Source organism: Tinamus guttatus, unplaced genomic scaffold, assembly GCF_059628265.1.
Source record: "Tinamus guttatus ecotype Peru unplaced genomic scaffold, ASM5962826v1 Tinamus_guttatus_pri_ptg000063l, whole genome shotgun sequence".
NCBI classification, from domain to species: Eukaryota; Metazoa; Chordata; class Aves; order Tinamiformes; family Tinamidae; genus Tinamus; species Tinamus guttatus.
The window spans coordinates 407,664-430,322 of record NW_028288597.1 but is presented as its reverse complement, the minus strand read 5'-3'; the positions used below and the strand labels follow the sequence as shown (position 1 = coordinate 430,322).

Sequence of the window (22,659 nt, the reverse complement as noted above, 5' to 3'; positions counted from 1 at the left end):
AACTGTGAAGGAGGGAGATGAGGACTCATCATAACTGGCTGGCCAGCAAAGAGCGCAGGGCAGTGTGGACAGGAGAGACCTTATAATCAACAAAGCAGGGCAGAAGACAGTCCATGCAAAGTATATGCACAGAAATAATGAGTTGCCGAGAGGAGACCATTGATGAAGGAACCTCTTAAACCTCTTTCTGGGAAATCAACATAAGTCTGGATTGCTTGTAGGCTAATGCACACAGTTTGGGGAACAAAATTGAGGAATTAAAAGTTGTATGACATTGTAGGGTTACGATCTCTTTGTGATCACAGGGACCTGGTGGGATAGCTCATATGACGGGTAATGGATGAATTACCTTACTCTTTAGAAAGGCCTAGGCAAGATGGTGTAGAAGAGGAATCACCCTTTATGTGATAAAGCCATGGGAATGCATGGAGCTCTGCTGTGGGACAGGTGAAGGGCCATCTGAGATCTTGTGTCATGGCCTGCATTAGCCTACTGGAATGAATCCAGCAGAAAGGAACTGGAGTATCATCCTCATGAGGAGATGCTGAGAGAGCCTGGATTGTCCACCTGCAAAGGGGAAGGCTATCAACATGCATAATACCTGATGCTCTACTCAGTGATATCCAAGACAAGAAGCAATGGGCACAAATTGAAATATACAGAATTCCACCTCAAAGCAGAGACTAAAGATGGGGTCCAAATCTTTAGTTGGCATAGGTTATATTTTTTCCACTGAAGTCAATGCTATTACTTCATTTTACAACAGCTAACACCTGGACTGAATACAGCAGAATCAGTAGAGGACTGGAGAAGCTGAAGAAAAAAGTATTATTTGGCAATATCTTTCACATAGTTGAGAAATATAACCTAGAAACTTTCTTTGTTGTAGTGAAATTGAACCCCTCTCGGATCAACCGATGAATATGAACCGCATGTCTTTTGTAGGATCTTGGAGAGATTCTTGGGTCCACAGAAAAATACTCCAATGCTGTTGCTGTAATCACAATAAAAATGAAACATAAAGGTAGCACAGCAAACAGAAAAATGCACCTGTTGACAGCCTCCAGCTTTGTATGCAAATTTTGAAATGGCTTTTTGAGAAATATATTTGAAAAGCTTTGTATTACTGTTACAAAGGATTACTATATAGCTTCTCCTAGCTCTTTCTTAAGACAGAGAAGACAAGGGCAAACAACACACTCCTTGTACTGAAATTATTCTATGCTTTTTCTCTAGTTATATTTTTTTATATTTACACTTTTTATATATTTATAATTTTTTTTTTCAAAAAAAGAAGGACAGAAATCTCAGTTATTTTTCTGAGTTTTCCCAAGTCTTTCCATTTAACACTTTATTTTACCTATGGACAATTTTTAAATGGTTGATTTATTTGGTTGATTTATTTTTAAAATTTTCTTACAGGTAGCTCACACAACATTTACAATGTAAAAAACAACTGTGTTTATGACTGTTTGAAATAACTGGAACCCTGGTTCTTTACTGCAAAATGCCTAGAAGTGTTCAGTTTTAAGAACAGATATGCTACACATCTTTTAATTCGAAAACATATGTTTGCACACACAGAAACACACACTTCCTGAGCTACCAAGGAATTCTGAATCCAGTTAAACAATGCTCAAGTTGCAGGTGGCAGCATGAGTTTCAAAACACTTGCTCCTGTATAGGAATGGCTATACATCTGATTTTGGTGCCAAAGGCATTGTCCCCAGAAGTAGTGCTCCAGTATTTGCTTTAGTGCTCTGTTACACTTAGTTTAACCTCAAGTTGGGTATTTCTGCTAATTTGCAGCCAAGAGAGACCCCCTGGACCTAGATGCAGGGACACAAAATTTAGTCAGTTCATAAGAGCTCATTGTTCCTTCACACAATAGAAACTCTCTAGGCTTTCTGTAACACAAATTAAGAAAACTTCGTGTGTTTTTTCCTCAGGATGCATTAGGAGCCAAATAAATGTTTATTTCATGAACTGCCTGCTTCAAAAGGTTCAAAAATAAATATGTGCATCTTGACTTAGAAGCAAAGACAAGATTTTCTATAACTATGAATAAAAGTTCTATGCTAAAAGTGTAAATACAATATGTAATTATAAATACAAGTTTTATTATAACTTTACTATCACTTTATTGCTAGCTTTCTAAGGAAATACTACAAGAGTCAGTATAGAAAGTTAATGCCCATCTTCTTCCATGAGCACCAGAAAACCAGATTTTTCTCAGCTATACTTAAGAGAAATAACAAAACAATAATGTTTCATCTGTATCTTTAAAAACTCTGTTATTATAATAGAGTCACTTTAAAAGCTCTTTCAAAAATCATATTTTCTACTCTTGGCCTTTTTCTATTTTTAATCTTTCTTATTTCCTGATTGTATTCATGTTGACCTCTATCAAGTGGTTTTTCTATTACTGTTATTTTTGCAATTTTATGGTATTCTTGTAGCTTACTGTATTCTCTTTGATCCCCCTCCCCGCTTCATCTTTTTCTTGGGTCTTTTTCATCCTTAAAAAAATGTTTTCTTCCTTTTCTTTTTGTATCTTTGTTTCCCAAGTACAGGTTTTTATTTTGTATTAAAAGGTAAATGTTTGGAAATAATAAAGAGTCACAAAGATTCTTGAGTTTTCTACTGCTGAACACAAAATATTTCAAATTCTTGCTTCAAAGGCTTTCAGGAACAAAGAAGCTTTTCACAGACCACTAGCAAATCCACCAAGTTCAAATGAACTGTCTTTGCCAGCACAGATGAACTAATAACAGAACAGCATAGTCTTACAAGAGTAGCCAAATATGTTGGGGGAACAAACATATCCTTGACATCATAAGAAAAAAATCACAGTTTATCTCTTTAATAACCATCTTCAAGGGAAATTAATGCTACTTTGTCCTTTGTGCAGAACAGTAATTGGATTGTGTGTTTCAATTATATCTGGACAAAGGCCAGGATATTGAAATACTTCTAAATATTAGATTTTCTTGTCCAAAAATTAGATTTTATTGGCATTCTCTTCCCGAGATTTCTTCATTAAAAGCTTCATTAAGCATAAATCTTCTTTCCACACAGCAAAAAACTAAATTATTTTAAAAGGGTCATTTAAAAAGGTTCGTCTTCCCTTCCTCCCACTATTTATGCTGAGAGAAGAGTTGCATAACAAGGTTAGAAGCTAACCTGTCTTACCTAGGATGATTTTCAGCTAGTTGCTTGAACTCAGTGTCCCAGTTTGGCCTTCCATAGAAGGTCTTCTGTCTTAAACCAGTAATTACATCCATCTTGTCATCATAATGTAGGGCTATGTGAGTAGCCTAAAGACAAATTTACAAAGTAATCATTTTACAATCAACATAGTGTATGCTGAGGAAGAGGAGAAAACAATAATACTATCTCTGAATGAAAGCTAGAATTATTAATTAGGGAAAGAAAATTGTGTAATTATCAAATGGCTGCACTCCAGCATAGAGGAAGAAGTACACTCTGAAGATTGCATAAAATGACTAAAAGCATAAAAAGCCCTTCCAAAAGTGAATTCGGCCCAGGATCACACAATTGTTGAGGTGAAATGTTTGAAAGAAGTTATAATTATATACTTTCCTTTACTGACTTTGGCTTTTCACAGACAAATCTTAGATTTCTAACCCTCCAAACAGCCTTTGACTACCACACCATACATTTCCTTAGTTGGAGATAGTGGAGGAACAGTAACTATTTTAAGGCTGAGTTGTAATTTAGGAAAAGGAAGAAAGTTCAATGCAATCACGTTTGATGACAAATTATAGAAATTGTGTACCTTAAGAACTCTAGGTATGTCAAGAGCAATTGTTTTCTTTTTTCCTACTGTTCATGGAGAAGATACTAGCACAAGTACCAAGTCTTCAGAGTAAAACAGACTGCTTTGTCTCTTCTCATCAGGTGGAGGGAGAAGCAGTGAGTAGACCAGCTGAGGTTGAGCTCTGAATTAAGTAAGCTGCAAGGTTCCTGTTGCCAAGAAACCAAATCCTAAGAGCTTGAAATGTATTTACAAGTGGTATGCAAGGTGTGGGGTTTGTCAAATTTTAACAGCAAAATTGTGCCACTTACTAGATGGGCTATTTCCATGCACATCAAGTGGAATTTTGTTAGGATTGTCCGACATACACCTTGCTATGTAACTGTTGCCTAGAAGTATCAAGGGCCGTGCAAGGAGGAAAGTTTCTAGGCTAAGCCGAGATATGTACCTGACATCTGTCCATCGAATGCCGACAGGTAATCCACAAAGAGCTTGAAGCATTGAATAAATATTATGACTGAAAAGTAAAAACCCTTCCAACAATGTATATATATACATACGTTCTAGATTGAAGTTGTCCCTCCTGCTTTGGTTCAGTTTGCACTGACTACTGGTCATCCTAATGAAGAGACAGCTAGGAGAGGATGCTGGTTTTGTTGTTTATTAAAGGAGAAGTAAAATTGAGCATCATTCAAATATTACTGGTGTTGAAGCTTTCATTGAGAGGAGCGATGAACTGGGATTTCCTAAAGTAGGAAAGATCTATAAGATAAGGGAGTTTTGTGGAACTCTGAAGGTAGTGGACCAGTTGCCAAGTACAATTCCTTGGCCTTGACCTGCACAGGAGAAGCAACTTTCAAAAGCACTTCTCTTCAAACACAGCCTTTTAGAAGTGGAATAACAGTATTATATGCTTGGGGTCTTCAGAGCAGGTCCAGTTTTGGGATAGACTGGCTCAGCTACAGAAGTGCTTCAACAGGCTCATAGGAGACTGGATGAAGGAGTTTGGGGAGAAGGTAGGAGCACTCTCAAAAGACATCCCAGCAAGAAGTGTTGTCTCCATACCCAACTTCTGAACTGACATTTGTCCAAGAAGGCAGTGGGATGCTGGGAGCTGAAAGATGCTGGCCGCTTTGTGATCTGTTAGGTTCTTGAATCATTTCTTTCAAAACATGTATTAGGTAGTATTCAGTGATACTTTTAAAACAGGGTCATGGCTTGTATAACATTGGTACAAGTGTCATTTACTTCACAATGGGAATATATTTTTGTCAGAGGAGGTGGGAATAGAAATGCTTTATAACATTTTCTTCTAGGCAGAAGGATTAGGATTAGGCAGTCTTTTCATTCAGTAGGAAAAGCAGGAAATTAAAAATTAAACACTAGTGCAAGGACTTTTCTGTGAGACTTTTTCTGCTCAGTAACAGTCTATTTGCAGTGTGCTTTGAGTGATCATTATAAAAAAAAAAAAAAAGAAAATCATTTGGGTCTAGATAAAGACTAGAGGTGTTGAATAAAATCCACCAGTCCAAGAATTAAAGTGCCTTATGGTGGGATGATCTAATGAAATTACAAGATGTTAATTTTAAATACATTTCTAAATAATGTGAATTAGTTCATAAAATTCATTGCCATAATGCTCTGAGTGTAGCAATGTTCAAACTGGACATATATATGAACAACAAGAGTTACAATAAATGTTAAGCATAAAAAAAGCCAATACTTTTTATACATATCTTTATAGTTCAAAGCAAAATGCCACAACCAACTTAAAGAAAGATGTGTGGACAAAATGTCCCTTCACCAACTTCTGAAAGACCTTTCCTCTAAAATATCTGGTAATCAGCACTGCCCAGAATGAGATATAGGAGTGGAAGGATTACTAGCTTGATCTCTCAGTTATTTTCATGATGATGAGATGGAAACAGGCAGTCTGCTATCTTTATATTTACAGTTCTTTGTCTTTCTGCTTCATCCATCACTCATTCAACTGTTCCTGTTCCATATGTTACCATACTGGAAAAGCAAGGTACATTAACTCAGATGCATAAGAGCTTCATTATTACCTGACTTTCATCCCAGCCAGTAAGAAATATGTGGTAACTTAGAAAATCATGTTTCCCTTTTTCAGTCATTTTTGCTTCCAAAAAGGATAGAAGATCAGCAAACCACTCAAATGATGATGGATCTCGACAAATCCAGTAAAAATAAACCTGTCAGATAAAAATACTGAGATTCAAAAAGAAGCAAACTTTCAATAAAACTTCCTAATGACTGAGTCAAATCATCAGCTGTGTAGTGTGCTACTCTTCTCAACTGCAACCTTAAACATAATCACATGTCATTTTGATGATGTAGAGTTCTTTTTAAGTTTCTTGTTTAAATTAGAGCATACAATTTCTAAAGAAACATACAAGCATGATTTTAAAGTTTCCAAAGAGGAAAAATGAACAACTATGCCATGATTTGGTGTTCTAATGTTTTAAAAACTTGCTCTCTATGCAAAAGTGCACTATATTTCTTATCCGAATTTCTCTAGCTTCGTCTTTCATCTGAAGGAGCTTATTTTACTGTTGTCTGTTAGATCGGAGAGCCCATTATTAAGCCATGGAGCTTTGTTCCCCAGTTAGAAATCAGAGGCTGGACTCAAGTCATCCTGTAATCCTTTCCATGGAAAACCAAACATTCCTGAGATCTGTCACTGTGAGGAACATTTTCCATCCTTTAATCATTTTGGTGGCTTTTCTCAGAATCTTCCTCATCTGTTTCACAGGCGTTCATAAACAGAATGTTTGTTAAAAAAAAAAAAAAAAAAAAAGGGATCTTCACATAGGGTAATGTTTGCATAGGGAATCGGACCTTTTAAACTAGTTGGTTGGGTATTTCCCATATGGTGGTGAAAGCCTCTATTTTAAGAGTCCTTGGGTGATCTTCAGCAGGATCGTATGAGAATCCCAAACACCCTTGTCTGGCTCAAGTCAAGACAGTTCAGGGACCCCTGTGACCACTCTAGCACATGCATGATCTATTGTGATTAGCTACCTACAAAGCATCCTCTAACTACTTAACTCTATGCAAACGAGTGTCCAATGTGACCACTTCTGCAGAAGCAGTTTCTACTGAACATTTACATGTCTTAGCTATACATAAATTGATCAATATTGCAGCCAGAGCCACCTGTGGAGTCTCTGGATTCACTAAATTAGCCATCCATTATCTTATTTAACACATGGAAACATTCAGTTGTCTTAGGCAGAGCAGCAGGTGCCTCGGAATATCTTCAGTATAGTCCAAAATTCCCACCTGTAAACCTTCTCCATCAGTTAGTCAAATGCTTTGCTGTGAAGATGTCTGGGATTCAGTCAATCACCATTCTTTAAGTCAGTCCACTGTCTCAAAACAGTCCGTCCATGTAGAAAACTAGATAGAATGCTCCTGGACCACCGGGGGAACAAATGTCTACAGTGCATTGGATGACCATAGGCCCTTGCCTTTTATTATACCTCAATATCAAAAGTAACCTGGAAGGTCTGATCCCAAGTCAAGCCTTCTGGGGGCTCTGGTGGTTTGGAATTTGAAGCCCTTTCCCATACGATCAGCGAGAAGATGATGCTTTTTAGACAATTCCAAAAGGAAAAATCACAGAAGACAGACACTAGGAAGCTGTAAGGAAATTTCAAGAAGATTTAATATAGTAGGTTGTCAGACTTCATGTAAGGTGATAGAAGAGAAAGATGGTAACACCAGTGGAGATTGGGTGAAAAAAGACTAACAGCAATGTGGGATGTTTCTTACTTTCTGAATGTACTGTAAGGAACCATCTGTGGTTTCTACTAGAAATATCGATGAGGTATGATTGCAGGGAACAGAATTACAAATTCCAGGTAAAGTAGAGTATTTTTATAGGCCAGGAATATAATAGTAGTATATGCAGAACTTCAATGCCTGTTCTGTTCTGTTTTTGTTGTTGTTGTTGTTGTTGTTCCTTTTTTTTTCCTTTTGTTTTTTTTTTCCCACTCTGTTTCAACGTTTCACCTTAAATATAAGATCACTGTTGAACAGGGCTGCTGATTTTCACTAGCCTAAGTTATGAGGAAAAGCTTTTCTTCTTCCTTCCCTGAATGTGCTTGGCTCCTAATCCTGCTGACTTTATAGGCTCTTATTTTTGTAACTAACAACAGTATTATTCTAAATTACCTGAATTATATAAGATTTACATCCTTAACCTTTATGTAGTATTTTAGATCCGAATTCTGAAGTCCTTGCTTGCTCCAAGTCCTCAGCACCTTGAAAATCAGGCCACAGTGTAATGCATTACCCTGTGGCTGTTGATTTGCAGTGAGAAATCTCTTCCCCAACCTCTATTGATCATCTGGTTTCCCAAGCCTTTTCAGCAGTTCATTTTATGGAAGTGTATATTTAGTATATGTGCGTGGAGAAGAGGCGTGTTCTCCTAAAAGAGTAATGTGTAGCGCTAAGGGTAGCGACTGGGAGCATGTGGGCAGGGCTAGGAGCCAAGTACGTTCAGAGAAGGAAGAAGAAAAGCCAGATGATGAACTGTGGCAATATGGGTCTTGGAAATGGGGACAGGAATATCAAGGTATGGAGCTTGAAGGAGTGATTTTAACTGGTTCCAGACCTAGCTCTCATGGTAGCAGCCAGTCCAACTAAATCAGGTCAAACTGCCTTCGGCACAGTTCTCCTGAGAAAGGATGTATCTTTCTAAAGCCACAGAAATTCCTAAAACTCATCCCTGGTGCAATTCTGCTGAAGCTATACCTAGTGCACTGCCTGTAATTTTCACATATTAGAAGTGGAGAGCATTTGGCAGTAAATAAAGACTGTCATTACAAGAAGTATTTTTGGCCATGATTATAGTCTTAAAGAGAAAGAAGAAAGCTACTGAAGAAGGCTCGCCTATGGAGAAGTATCTTCTTACCTTAGACCAAGGAGGACTTCCAGTATAATATGTTAAAATAAATGCTGTTTACAAAGGGCTTTTCCTTTTCTTTCTGCTGAGTGTCCATAGCATAGCACAATGTATGACATATATAATTACAATACAATAAACACACAGTAAAATTCATCCTTATTAACACTGTAGAATAAAGCCAACATCAGTACATTTCTATAATTAAACAATTACTCTGAATTCTTTATTTTTTCTTGTAAGCCTCATACTATTAACTGGCTGTACAATTATTTAGACCCCTTAAAAATCTGTTTTAGATTTATGTTTCATTAGTCTCCACCCACCCCACCCCCAACAGCTACATTCATCAGCTTGATGGCTTGCCCAAGTAAACTGTCTTAAATTTTCCAAGTGCTCTTTTTGCAAATTGAGTTAGATGCAATATTGCTATTAATCAGATCGTAATGCAGGGCTTTGAGTAGTCACTTATTTCTGTACTCCTCCACTCCCTTGCACTGTGTGCATATTTTATCATATGTTTTCCCTCGTCCTGAATTTTGTTCAGCAGACAAGAGCAAAAGCTTTGATGTATCTTTACTGTAAGGTGAAAGAAAATATTTTGTAGATCAGCTTCATATGGAAAATCATTAATAATTATTTGTTGATGACCATCCATTCCTTTCTCACCCTTCCCTGGAGACAGAAATGGAGCTCTGCCTCTGAGCAAAGCCAGCTCATCAGCAAAGAGGTGTAAAAGATGATGAACAAGGGTGTGTTCAGGGAGGAACCTTCATCAGTGGCCCTTGCTGCTCCTTCTTGGACATAAAGCTGGTCCTTGCTACCCTATTAAACCTACAGTCGAGCACCTCCCTGCAAAGCCCCAGTTTTGCCTGCTCCTGAATATCCCACACCAGCAAGGGCTGAAGTGTACCAAAAAAGGGTCAAAGTCCTCTCTTCATTTAATTGAGCCCCTGGGCCAGTACTGTGAGGTCACAGCAGTAGCCAAGAGCACACCAAGGAGTGGGACTTGGCAGCCTGGACAACAAGGCAGTAATTTAGAGCTATGGTGACAGCAGGACAACAGGCAGCCTTTCATATAAATGCAGGACAAGGTTCAAATTCACACTCCTGAATGAGTAGCCAGAGCCCTACACTATTCTGCCTTGATATCCTTTTCTAGCAGATACTCAAGAGAGACTAGGTCCACTGGAAAGACCAGCCAGCAACTATCAGTCAACTCTGTCGAGGCAAAAATTGCTTTCCAAATACAGCTCTCAGAAACACAATTATATTTGACAGCATAAAAAGCCTGGAGTTTTTAGCTTTTCAGACAAAAGTGATCTGCTGAAAAACCTGAGGATGGGGTGCAGCCCAAAGTAGAACATTACCTCTGGTAGGAAATGACCAGCTTGAAAGCAAATAAGATACTGCTCTTGTCTCCTATACAATATGTAGGTGAACTTTAGAAATTATTGCCACAATATGCTGTTGTCATCAAAGATCAACACGGGTTCAAAATACAAGTTCATGGAAATTTATAGAAGAAAATCTACTAAGGATTATTAAACACAAAGATACAGTTTTTGTATGAAGACATTACTGAACTGAAGGTTGCACAAAGGCAAGAAAATATTCAGCAAAGAAAGAACTGTATATGATTTTCCAGTCTGTATACTTTTCCCTAGGCATTCATGAGCAGCTACTGTTGGAGATGGGATTTTGAGCTAGATGGGTCTTTGGTAAGACCCAGTACAACCATTCTTAAGTGCTTACATAGGGTAAAAGAGAAAGTAGACGTTAGCTAATATTAGCATCTGATGGATCAGTACAATTTCATCAATTTCAACAGCAATTGATCTGAAAAATGAGCCACTAATGCAAGGAAAAGACCAGTATATGCGTAACTAAAGCCAGTAGAAACAGTCCAGCCATGACTAGTAGTAGCTTCCTTCCTCAGCTCAAAAAATGATGGGGAAATGAAGGCTCTAAGGCTATTTAATTGTGAAGAATCAATTAAATAAATGTGTACTCCTTTTGATTTGCTACATTTTTTAAATTATACAGCTGCAGACACTATGGAAGCTATGAGTATTTATATCTCAACCGTATGTGGGCAACACTAAGAAATATTAGTTCAATAAGTGTAATGATAGCTATACTCAAATCAAAATGAAGTTGTTAAAAAAGAAAAACCTCTTATTTATTTCCTTAATAGACATTTCTATGGTGCTCATCATGGCAGAAAGAGACTGCTGAACACTTTGAGGAAGATTAAATTATTCGTAATTATACCACAAGTGGAAGCTTTTAACCAATGGAAAAAAAATGTGGTGCTACCCTGAGATTAATTGTTCTCACTGAAATGACTGATAAATTTTAAAACAAGCCTGCGAACTTTCCTAGCACCTTTCATCCAGAATTCAAAATATTTTAAAAACACTAAGCAAGTTTAGTCTTGTGACACCTGTGAAAAATAAGCAGCAGTAACTATTCACATTGCACCAATAAGGAAGCAAAGATAGAGAAAATAACATATAGAAATCAATATCTATTTGTATTTTACAGGAAGTCAGGAAGAGTGAACTCCTTATAGCAAAAAACTCGAGTAGGCATGCATGCATTTAGCTCTGTAGGCACGGCTACCTGGGATTCGCCCTAATATGTGGATGAACACACTGAAGTAAACTATACTTTCATGCATAGTTAGATTCAGCTTGTTTTCTCCTTAAAATAACAACTACAATGATAATAACAATTTTACATGTTTACGTATATAATGTACCAAATATACATACATAACATATACATATAGGTATACAACTTATATACCTATATGGCATTCTTATTCCAGTGGAAAAAAACTTTTCTTGTACAATGAGGATGTTTGCAAGTACATTTCTTTTCACATCTAGCATATATTTTAATTTCCATCCCTTCCCAATGCTTTCTCAACTCCAAAGATCCTTCTGGCAAAGTGGACCCCCTCCTCAAACTCCTCAGTTACTAAAATTCCAGATGCTTTTTCAGTGGCAGCTTGTCATCAAGATACCTGTTTTAACCCTCTTTCATTTATAAATATCGCCCCCTTGGTCCTGCAATCAGCTCCATATGCAGTGACCCACTCATAGATCTGTCCTTCTAATGCAATTGCAGTATCTGTCCTTAAATATGAAAAGTTCCCACTTCAGCTTTCACATTGAAAAATGAGATTAAAGAAGCTATAAGGTCCATGAGATACCTCTTGTTGCTATGGACAGAGAATAGGACATTTAACTCTGATTTTTTTTCCATTACCTTCTTGTTTCTCATGCTACCTCACCATTATCCTTCACCTATCCTCACCCTGTGATGCTTCATGGATCTTTAACAAAAAACTTGTAATAAGTTAGCAAATCAAGAGTATATTAACTCAGTTGGTACCATCCATGCTTTATAGCCCTCAATGTTTTTCAATAAATTAAGTTGTTCACAGGCAGTAATATGCATCTTCATATACACTTCTCATGTGCATTTAAAAGGCCTTTTCATATTCCTTTTATACTGACTAATATTCTTCTGATTTTCCAAGATGACAAAAGCAGCTAATAGTTGCTGAACACTGGATCAGATACTCAGCCACAAGCCCTTCATGAAACCTGCAGCTGGACAGGGAGCATATTCTATGCGTAAGGACTATCTGAGGTGAACTTACAGAATTCTTCTGTAGGGAAGAGGACAAATTTCTAGCTCTCTACCTACTTATCTATTTGCAAGAGACATTCCCTATTTGTTTCCAATTATTACTTTAAAAAGCTGATTCCTTAATTTTTAATAAAGGAATATTTCAATTTCAATATTTTCAATATTTCTTCTATTGGGCAATGACAGTAAATTCAGGAGATTCCTCCATACAACAGCAAGAGATGGAAAGCAGAAAGGAGCTAAAAAAAAAAAAAAAAAAAAAAAAACCTGTGGTAAGGAAAAGCAGTTGCAGGTGTAGATTGGCAAGTCGGGGCTCTCCAGAGAGCTCTTCTCTGCCTGTGGAGCCCCCAGTTCCAGCTCTGTCTCCTTCTGGGGCAGCTCTGGGACCTGTGTGCTTGTCTGCCAGCACATTTCGCTCTTTGCAGCAGCAAAAATGGATCAGCTAAGATCCACCAACTGCGTTAATAGGCCAGGATGGCTCCCTGGGGGCTCGGGAGAGCAGAGCTAGGAAAGGAGAGGTGTGGAAGGAGAGAGGGGACTTGCACAAATGCATCTGCACCTGGGAGGGTGGAAGAGGTGATTCACAGCACCTCACGTGAGGTACCAGCCCTAGTGCCTAAATGAGAAAGCTCGTTTTACCATTTTTCCATACCTTGCGAGTGACTGCTGCTAGGTGTGAGTTAGTGCACTCAAGTGAGTCTCTAGCTCTGAACTACCTCTTCAGCTTTGGCAAAATAAGCCAACAGAGCTTATTTTAACAGAGTGATAAGCTTTCCCACCTACCTTCTGCAGTGTCAGGGCTGTGCTAGGATTACAGCATTTATACCAAATGGATTTTAGAATAGAGGCAAATGGTGTGACTCCTATTCCTGCTGCAATGCATACGCTCACTCGGTAGTGAAAAACATCTGTGGTTGCAGCTCCATACGGTCCATCCACGGCCAATCTACAGCAGTAAGACATTTAGTTAAGAGGCAGTAACATATCAAAGGGATGTAAAAGTTAAAATCTGTTAGGCTACATTTTTTAAAACTGGACTTCTATTGAATGTGTTGAAATGAAAGAAAGACATGTCAAAGCTGGCACATGAACTACACATATAAATGCATTTAATTTTCAGAGCTTGCCATTTAATAGCAAAGAAACTGTTTTTCCTGAAATGAGAGAACAAGAGCACCCGTGTGGTTTTGGGGCCTGGCCATCTATTTAAGCATGCAATTGCAATTTTCTGGCTTTCTGGAATGTGATTAGTCATATAAATGCATGTCCAAATTTAGCTGTGAAATTTACATATTTAATTATGAATTACTGAAAAGCATCCTCTTTTTAGAGCTTTATTTTCTATACTGTATATATCAAAGGGGAGTGGAACAGATTATATTAATCATTTTGAAAAATTCTCTGTATCTATAAAAGTAAAAAAAGAGAAAGCAAGAAAGAGGTCATCATATGCAAGGAAAATATTACTTTCTTGGCTCTTTCAGAGAAATCAGAATTCAAAAAATATATTTTTGACAATAATATTGAATAATATTGTACTTAGCTACTGGCAGAAAGGGGAAATTTGTGAGCAGAACCACTTGTTTATGTTATTTATTCCTATAATCAACATTGTGCATTTGAAGCATTGTTTTTGGTCAAAATTAGACATGAAAAAGAGAATTAAATAATCTGTTCCATTCCCACAGAAACATGGAATGTAAATACGCACTATACTTCTGAGTGCTCTGTCCAGTCTGTCTTTAAATAACATAAATGTGAGAAGTTCCATTCTCTTCTCTGGAAGATTGTTTCACAATCTGACACCCTTTTCAGAGAAAATTAGTTTTCTTTCTTCCAGATTTCTTCTTGCTTTGTGCTCATTATCACACGAATCATCTTAAAAAATGAATTGAAATAGTACAAACAAATATGCAGACATATGAAGAATGAAGTATTTTAACAAGAAAAGAAAGGGGTACCACAAGCAATGGTATACACGAGTATAGGAATGCAAAATATCTGAAACCTACTGTTGCTTTCCTTACGTATGCCTAAAATGTTAGCATTTTCTCTTTCATTTGTACTTCTCAGAAGGTTTATTTTTATTTCAGTATTTCAAATGGTCTGTAAACAGCTACTCAAGAATAAGTTTTGAAAATTTGGCCTCACATATAAGCAAAGTAAATTATTTTTGATATATGTTTATTCAGATTATTGACCAACGCTGTACTTCCTGAACTTCCAAAACTTCCTGTAAAACAGGGCTTATTTAAGATGTGATAGGAAAAGATTTTCATCAGATATCCAGATTGCACAGGTGTTACTATACATATATATATATAGGTATACATATAGGTGTATATATATATAAAGTGTTTAAGAACTGCTTTGAGGTCAACTTTATATATAGTTCAGAGTGAGCATGCTAACAATTCTTATTATTGTTAACAGACTGAGAAGGACTGAATCTGGAAGGAATTTCAAGAGATCCTTGAATCTGTCTCCATGCTACAAGACAAGATCAATTTTATCTAAATCATTCTTTACAGATAGTTGTCTAGTCAGTCTCCTTCTAAACCCTTCAGTGGCAGAGATTTTATAATCTATCTGAAATCCTTGCTGTTCCTGTAGCTAGAGAGCTTAAACTAATACAAAGATTCAGAAAAGTAAGGAAGACAATGAGGGAAAAGATAAAACCAATCTATAAAATCCATTCATTTGATCTAGAGGGCATGTAGGAAGGTAGTAAGATAGTAAATAGAGTGGCAAAAAATTACCTCTGCATATGCCAAGAAAGGACTAGAAAATAGGTATGTAAAATATTAAAAACATTTTATCTATGGTTTGATTTGTCTACATTCTCCTTCTCAATCTGCACAATTTCATTAAAAAGAAGTATTGTACATTTGGGGAAGGCACGGAAGCTATTTAGTTTGAAAAGGTAATATTAGAGGATTCTTGTGTTATTTCTGAAACTTAAACATCCTGATCAGCAGGCATTTGTAGTACTCTTGACCCTAATAGAAGGAAGATTCAGGGACAAGATGCTGCAAACAGTAATAATGTGAGACTAAAAACCCTGAGAAACATAAGATGGAATTTAGTAGTTTTTATAGCAGTAGTCTGTTCTATGGTCTTATCTCTCAAATTAACCAGAAATCACAGTTAACAGTCTGCTTTAGCTGTGTAAATGTATAAATGTATGCATATTTTATTTTAGTCCTCTTTATTAATTACAATAAACATATTTTATTTATAGAACCTTACCTTACAATTAAGTTGCTAAATGTATTTCGTTTTCTGCTCAGTTTTTGTTATATATTATTTTTTAATATAGTCACTGATTTGGTTATTATTTTAGAAATTGGTACCTATGAAAAACTTTTATTGCTAGCTTTACTATTGAATTTTTTTTTAATATATTGCAAGAAAGCAACTCATTAATGGCATTAGACACCCTAACAATGTTAAAAATAAGGATCCTCATATATGACAGTACTGTTAATTTCAACCCTGTATTGTGACCAACAATATTTGATAACATTTTTCTCTTTCTCATTCTCCACACTGTCAATCACTTCAGATCATTTCTGTCCCAGTTCTGCTGAAATGGCATACTTCCCATTCTGGTTGCCTTTAACAAAAGCACAGCTTTCATTTCTAATTCTTATTAACTGTTATAACACAAGATCTGAAACAGGCTTTCATTTCTGCCTCCACATTCTGGTATGCCTCTGTAGCTTGATGGCATCTACAAGCTTTTTAGGGGAATGTTCTTTAGTATCCAGGCCCCATTAAATTATAAATGTAGTTAAACAAGTGCCTTTTGCTGCTCAGCTTTGCTAGAATTACCTCATCAAAACCAGTCTTCTGGATGGCCTTTCAGGTCTGGGTCCTACATACTCCACAAGAATTCAAATTATTCTGTGCCAGGTCATTTTATTTCGCTAGAATTTCAGCTACAGCAGCAAATAGCTAAATGTTTTGAATTCATTACATAAATGTTCAGTTAGCTAGTGTAAGACAAGATGGCTCTATTAACTTCAGTGGAGCCCTGTTGACTTGTACCAACAAAGAAATCAACCTGTTTGTATTAGTTTGCCAAATACACAGTTCGAATGCTGACAATCCTTGCAAACTGGAACAGGTTTTGAACACCAGCAAAAGAGTTGAGAGAGACAGCTGGAAAAGAAAGTAAGGTTCTGGCAAAAGCTTGTGGGACCACAGAATATTTAAGGGGAAAAAGTGTACATTTAGATAGCAGGTGATGGAGGCCATCAAGGGAATGCTTTCAGATAGCTTCTATAGCAGATAGCTTCTAACGTCATTTCAGTTTAATTCACAAATATCCACCTATTGAAATAAATATCTACAGATATAGATAATACAAATATGGATGATACAAATATAGATAGATATAAATATGGACAAAGTCCATACAGATGGACTTTAGATCTTCAGGCTTTCTTGACTGCCATTGGCCTAAGTTCACAAGCATGTTTGTTTATAACACTTCAGAAAAATGACTTACTTATGGATCCAGGACTGTGATTCCCTGTGTCACACAGAATATGCACAAAATTAATTAACACTAAAATGTTAAAATATATTTTAAAATGTAGAACTAATATTTTGAAAAGTATTGCTTAATATTCAAACCTTGGTAACATCCACAGTTCCCTGAAAACATTTTCCTCCGCTTCAAAGGCCTTGAAGAGGGCTGCAGTCCAGTCCCCAGCTACTCTTATATGAACACTGAAAAATTCTTCCTCAGGAGCTGAAGTGAGCGTGAATGGATGCCACTCCAGCTGTGAGACAGATGAGCACTGCAGAAAGATGTACTGACCAGGTTCCATTTTAAAGCCACTTTTCTTCATATGAAGTTCAAGGACTCCAGAGGAATGCATCACCACCTAAACAGTAATAAAAGGGATGATTTAAAAATAGGACCTATAAGAAAGGCCCTAAACAATAAAAAGAGCCTATTCAAAAGGTAACTTTTTTTTTTTTCCCATTCAGTTATAGGTGACTCTAATAATTTCTACTTGATTTCAACCAAAAGTTAAAAAAATGCAATTCATAGTAATTTTTAGAAGTTTTGTAGATAATTATGCATTCTATATGTTGTAGTGCTGTTGCTGCCCAAGAGCTTAAGAGCACTTAGAGTATGTAACATACAGCAACTTGAACTTTGAGTCTAAGAAGCAGAGTAAGGGCTGTAACAAATCAAAACTTTGACTTTCTATCCTAGCAAAGCCTAGGCAAAAGTATTCCTTAATTGACTGGAATGATTTTTCCAATTTTACTCTCAAGTATGATAATTCACCGACATGGGGTTATTGTTGATTTTTCAGGAAGAATCAAGCCCAGTGAGTTCGGTTCTAATATACTTTTATTAAGAGCTGGTCTCAGTTAAGCAGTCAGCTCTATACATGCCACACATACAATACACATACTATAGAAAAATTTATCCAGCATGCTTTTTTTCACCTCATATGAGATAAGCTTAATTCTGTTCACTGGATATGTAAGGACTGGGCTGCTTCAATAGCAGCATTTCTGATTAATTCTGATGTGTATTAAATAGGTCCCAAGTACGTAAAGTTATTTACAGCTGGGATAAATTGTTACAGTTGTACTGATAGTAATGAAGCTTTGACCATTAACACTAATTGATAATACATTCCTTAATCTCCTGCAAGACTCCAGTTTTTGAAAGCAAAAACTGAAATTGATTGTTTCTGTGCCATTTACTGCAGTAGTATGTGGGTTTCACTTCAGAAAAAGATATTCCCTGGCCAGAGGTCTGTGTTATGGCAATAGAGTCTAATCAATCTGGTACTTTGTCACTCAAGTTTGATCTTAAATGGAATGCACTCAATGGATTTGCTACTGGAATAATCGCAAAACTTAAAAGCTTAAAACTTAAAAACTTAGTAGTTGACTGAAACCACGGTACTCATGGAAGAGCTGCTGAAACTGGAACCAAAAAAAAGAAGATCATGATATAGAAAAAATATTGATACAAAAAAAAATCATTGACATTTGGTTCTTTTTATGCAGTTATACAAGCTACACTGCATACCTTAGTAATGACCACCTCCTGACAAAATCTCCAAAATCGAATGATTCTTTCACAGATGTACAACAACACAGGACTTAGAATCCACTTCCAAGCCTATAGAAAGTTGTGTGTTAAAACTCTACAAATTTATTTTAATTTCTACAAAATTATTTTGCATTTTTGGCATAAAACAGTAGTTAGCCTAAAATGATTTGAATTATCTTCTGTAATTTTTGATCTACCTTTCTTAAGACAGCATTTATTATGCTATGGTAACAATTCTGGCTTTCACTTGGAACAGACATATGGGACTCCTTCACAGACACACTCCAAAAGCAGTGCTAATAACCATCTGTATTCTGGCCAAGAACCAACCTTAAAAATCTATTCCTACTAACAGACTAAAAGATTAATTTATTTAGAGGTTATATAGAGATGTCGTTGAATGCAAGGAAGTATAGATGCATACATTTATACAATATTACCCGTGGCCTTACTATTTTGTTGCTATTTAGAGTCTAAAATAATTCAGGAGAATCAGACTGGAGTAGCTCTCATTGTCAGCTGTGAATTTTCTGATGCTGCATGAAAAAGCACTACGCCCCAAATATTCAATTAGAGGAATAGGATATATTTCCATTTAATTCATTAGTCTGCTCTGTAGCAGCAAATGTGTTTTGTTGATCTAAGATACAAGGCTGATCATATTTTAAGTATTGTAGATGATTGCTGTACTTGTACGTTAATCACTCATATGTACTGATCGCATTAACAGTCAAAGGTACTTGGCTATTCAAGTGTACTAGCTGATGATTTTATTCTATATTACTATTCTATTGTACTATGATAGCTGAGATAATTAGATGCAATTCAACCTTCAGGATTAAAAATTTCAATTCTTTTTGTCTACAGAAGATACCATTTTATTTCCAGTAACTACATACATAACTCATTTGTACTAACTGAAGACTCCAAAATCATGTGGGTTTAAAAATCTCCAAAGACTAACTTTGCTTGCTGAAACATTGACTTTACTGTGCAAGCTGGGTAAGACAGGTTATAAAGTATATTTTATGAGAGGCAAGCCATAAAATTATGTGGCTTCCTTAGAAAGTGCTAAAAGGATGGAGTGGCAATTTCCCAAGGTTAAGTCTTGAAAATTAAATTTAAAAAAATGCATGATTTAATAATGGGAAGAAGCCAGCATAAGCCAGAAGATTCTGAGTTAAAGCAGAAACTCAACTCATCCGTTGTCCCTAAATACTACAGGTGTCTCTGCACAGTGGGTAATCTCACATATCTTGAATATATTAGCATATATCAAGCCACAGTAATGATGAAACCTGTTTTTCCTCCCTTCTATTTGTGCTACCTGTAAATAAAAGCACGTGATGGGAATGTTAAGACTTCAGGTTATTCTAAAAGACAGGAGCTCGGTTCAAGTTTCAGATGTACCATTGCCTAGAGCACAACAGAGCATTCAATTTGAAATGTCTTTTGGTCGGTTTAGGATAACAGGGATTGACTGGGAAGGGTGGGCTGCTAAGCAACACAGCTTCTGGTGAGATAATCAGGACATCTGTATTCTCGCCCAACTGGTGATTTCCTCCTGTAATGAGAATTTGCGGATGGAGCAGTGAAGGTTCAGAAGAGAATGCGAGAACAAAAGTCCAGATGCCCTGGGTATGACCAAAATGTGTCAGCCTCACAGAGGTGTTCACATCAGTCTCATATGGACTGAAATATGGAGCAGAGAGCAGATGTGGCCTTACTGAGAGATGAGCTTGGTTGCATTAGCCTCTCCCAGAAGCAGTGGCCAGCAGGGCTGGGATGATGTCCTCAAACACAGTCACAGCTGTGCACAGGGCTGTGCCCTCCCTGCCTCAGCCACATCTGCATCTGCCCCTGTGCGCAGGGGACTCTCCAGGGATTTTTATCCTCTGAAAGAATTTTTGCTAACTAAGTGTCTATCAGGTATCAAACCACTGTGCATTAGTCATCCAGCAAAGTACTGTTTTTATTGATGATCTATATGCCATGTGGTGATATCACAACTCATATAATGTGAGTATGGCATTGTATGTACAAGGCAAGTATGGACTTGGATATGCAGGAAAGTGTGGCATACTAACTTTAACACAGAGAAGTGGAAGCTCTCTCTGGTTAGCTTTTTAATAAGAAATGTCAAGGTATGCGGTTGGAAGCAAGCTTGTGTCTATATTCACAGTGTGTAGTCATGTATTGATTTTTATGGTGACATTGTAGCTGAAATTTTTAGAGAGGCATTCACTTTCTCATTAATATGTGAGTTGGATAGTGGCTAACAATACTTTAGTTTAAGAAAAATCTATGCCAGCCATTAAAAGAGCTACAAGACACCAAATGCTAATTATTCCCCTTAAAGATTTCTTTTGGTATTTTTTTTTCTCTTTTTGGAAGGAATAACAAAAACTTGCATATGAGCAAGCTAAATCTTTAGTTGTAAATGTTAAATGATCTTGTTTAGATGCTAGACATGTGACATGCTGTACAAGTCTGCTATTTAATTACCCCCTGTGGATTTGCAATCTTGTTGCAGCAAAACCACCCTTCTGTGGGACATTTTTCTTGCCTTTCTCCCTTTCTTTTCACAATTCTCATTTTCAAATCCTCTCCTTTTTACCTAACTTAAGATCTGAAGGCTGGACGACATAAAGTGTGCCCCAAAGGAAGGACACAATTTTATCTCCCACTTCTCTCCCTTGATATTTATAATATCCATATAAAAGCATTATTAGTTATGAAAATAGTTAATGATTTGCATCTCTAGATTTCCTGTTCCATTGTATTTTCTGTATCTCTAACATTATAAGATTTTCACCTGAAGACTATGCGTATGCAACAAACACATCAAAGATATTGGTAATATTGAAGAATGAAAAATAAGTGTGCACAACATATTTAAGTAGAGACCAATTATGAAATCCATACCCTTCAGTGTGATTTTTGCCTAACTAAAGGATCTTCCAGAAATAATAATTAGTCATGAAACAAAAATTTTATAAAGCACCCTTTATATGCATTATCTGCAGGTAGGGATCACTCTGTACAGTAGTACAGGGAGAGGTCATGGAACAAAAATGTTACATAAATCTCAAAACAGCAATAGCAACATACATTCCAGACACCTACTTACTAAGATATTTGATCTCTTGAGTAAGAGTTAAGAAGTAAGTTAAGAAAAAGAACTTACCACAGGTCTGTTGCCTGCAAACTCTGGCAGGGGACATTGAGTGGCTTTCTCCCATTCTAAATAGTGATCTTTACAGTAAGTGACATTGTGAAGCAGCAGACTCTGAGGCGTCTGACCTCGAACAAGCTGACTTAAAACAAAAATATTCATCAGTGATATGCTTCTTTCAATTTTTTCTAAGTATCTGTAGGTTTTGTACTACTGCTTCAATGCAGATATGCATTCAGCAGAATGTTCAACAGTTGGCTCTTTCAGGCCTGTTCTGCTCTCTTGTTCTAATCACATTTCCTGTAGGTTTGCCATGATTTTTCTATCAAGGGAAGGAATGGTATATATAAATAGATCTGAAGATGGAGAGTCCTTGCACAGAACACATATATTTGACTGTTTAGCAAAATTTGAATGTAAGTTCTTTGGAGCAGATGCTTTCTATATATGAGATTCTGGTATTGTTTAGAAAGATTGTAAAACTTAATAGTGATAGACCTTGCCTTTCCTTTGCTGCTTTCTAAATGTATTTTTGAAAGCTGAAAATACAGTTGGAGGACACTAATGAGATGTATGCATTCTAAACATATTAAATTCTGGCTTCTTTACTTCAGAAGATGTTAATGATGTGAATTTTCCCAAACTCATTAATCCTGACTAGTCAGTTTAAATGGGCTTCAACTATTGTTGATTATGGGTAGAGAAAGAACATTTTTATAGGAAATCCTGCCTGTTTTGTATTGTTTCTCTTTATTTTCCCTTGCATGCTTACTTTAGTTCTACCGCTTCAGCTTGTCATGCACTTGTCTTATGAGAGGCTAGAGGATAAGAAGTGCCTTCTTTTTTGTGGCCATGTCATGAATTATCACCAAAATAGAAAATGATGCAGGCTCCAGTGGGCAGTTGTCTTTGTTTAGTCACTTGGGAAGGTCGAAGAGATGGGAAGGGGATGAAACCTTGATTTTTGGCTCACTCCTTTTGATAAGTAGTAGTAGCAGAGATGAGTTGGGGCAGCAGAGGTT

General features: G+C 36.7%; 1 protein-coding gene across 1 annotated transcript in view; it reads right to left on the bottom strand.

Annotated features, from left to right (window-relative positions):
- Nucleotides 1-867: 867 nt before the first annotated feature.
- NOX3 (NADPH oxidase 3) overlaps nt 868-22,659 on the bottom strand; it is a 37,174-nt gene continuing 15,382 nt past the window's right edge. The window contains exons 7-13 of the mRNA XM_010211990.2: nt 21,650-21,779; nt 18,439-18,531; nt 17,013-17,266; nt 13,155-13,317; nt 5,845-5,991; nt 3,193-3,317; nt 868-994 (exon numbers count right to left, since the gene is read on the bottom strand). Coding sequence (XP_010210292.2) covers nt 868-994; nt 3,193-3,317; nt 5,845-5,991; nt 13,155-13,317; nt 17,013-17,266; nt 18,439-18,531; nt 21,650-21,779 — 1,039 coding nt within the window. The remainder of the gene's footprint in view (nt 995-3,192; nt 3,318-5,844; nt 5,992-13,154; nt 13,318-17,012; nt 17,267-18,438; nt 18,532-21,649; nt 21,780-22,659) is intronic.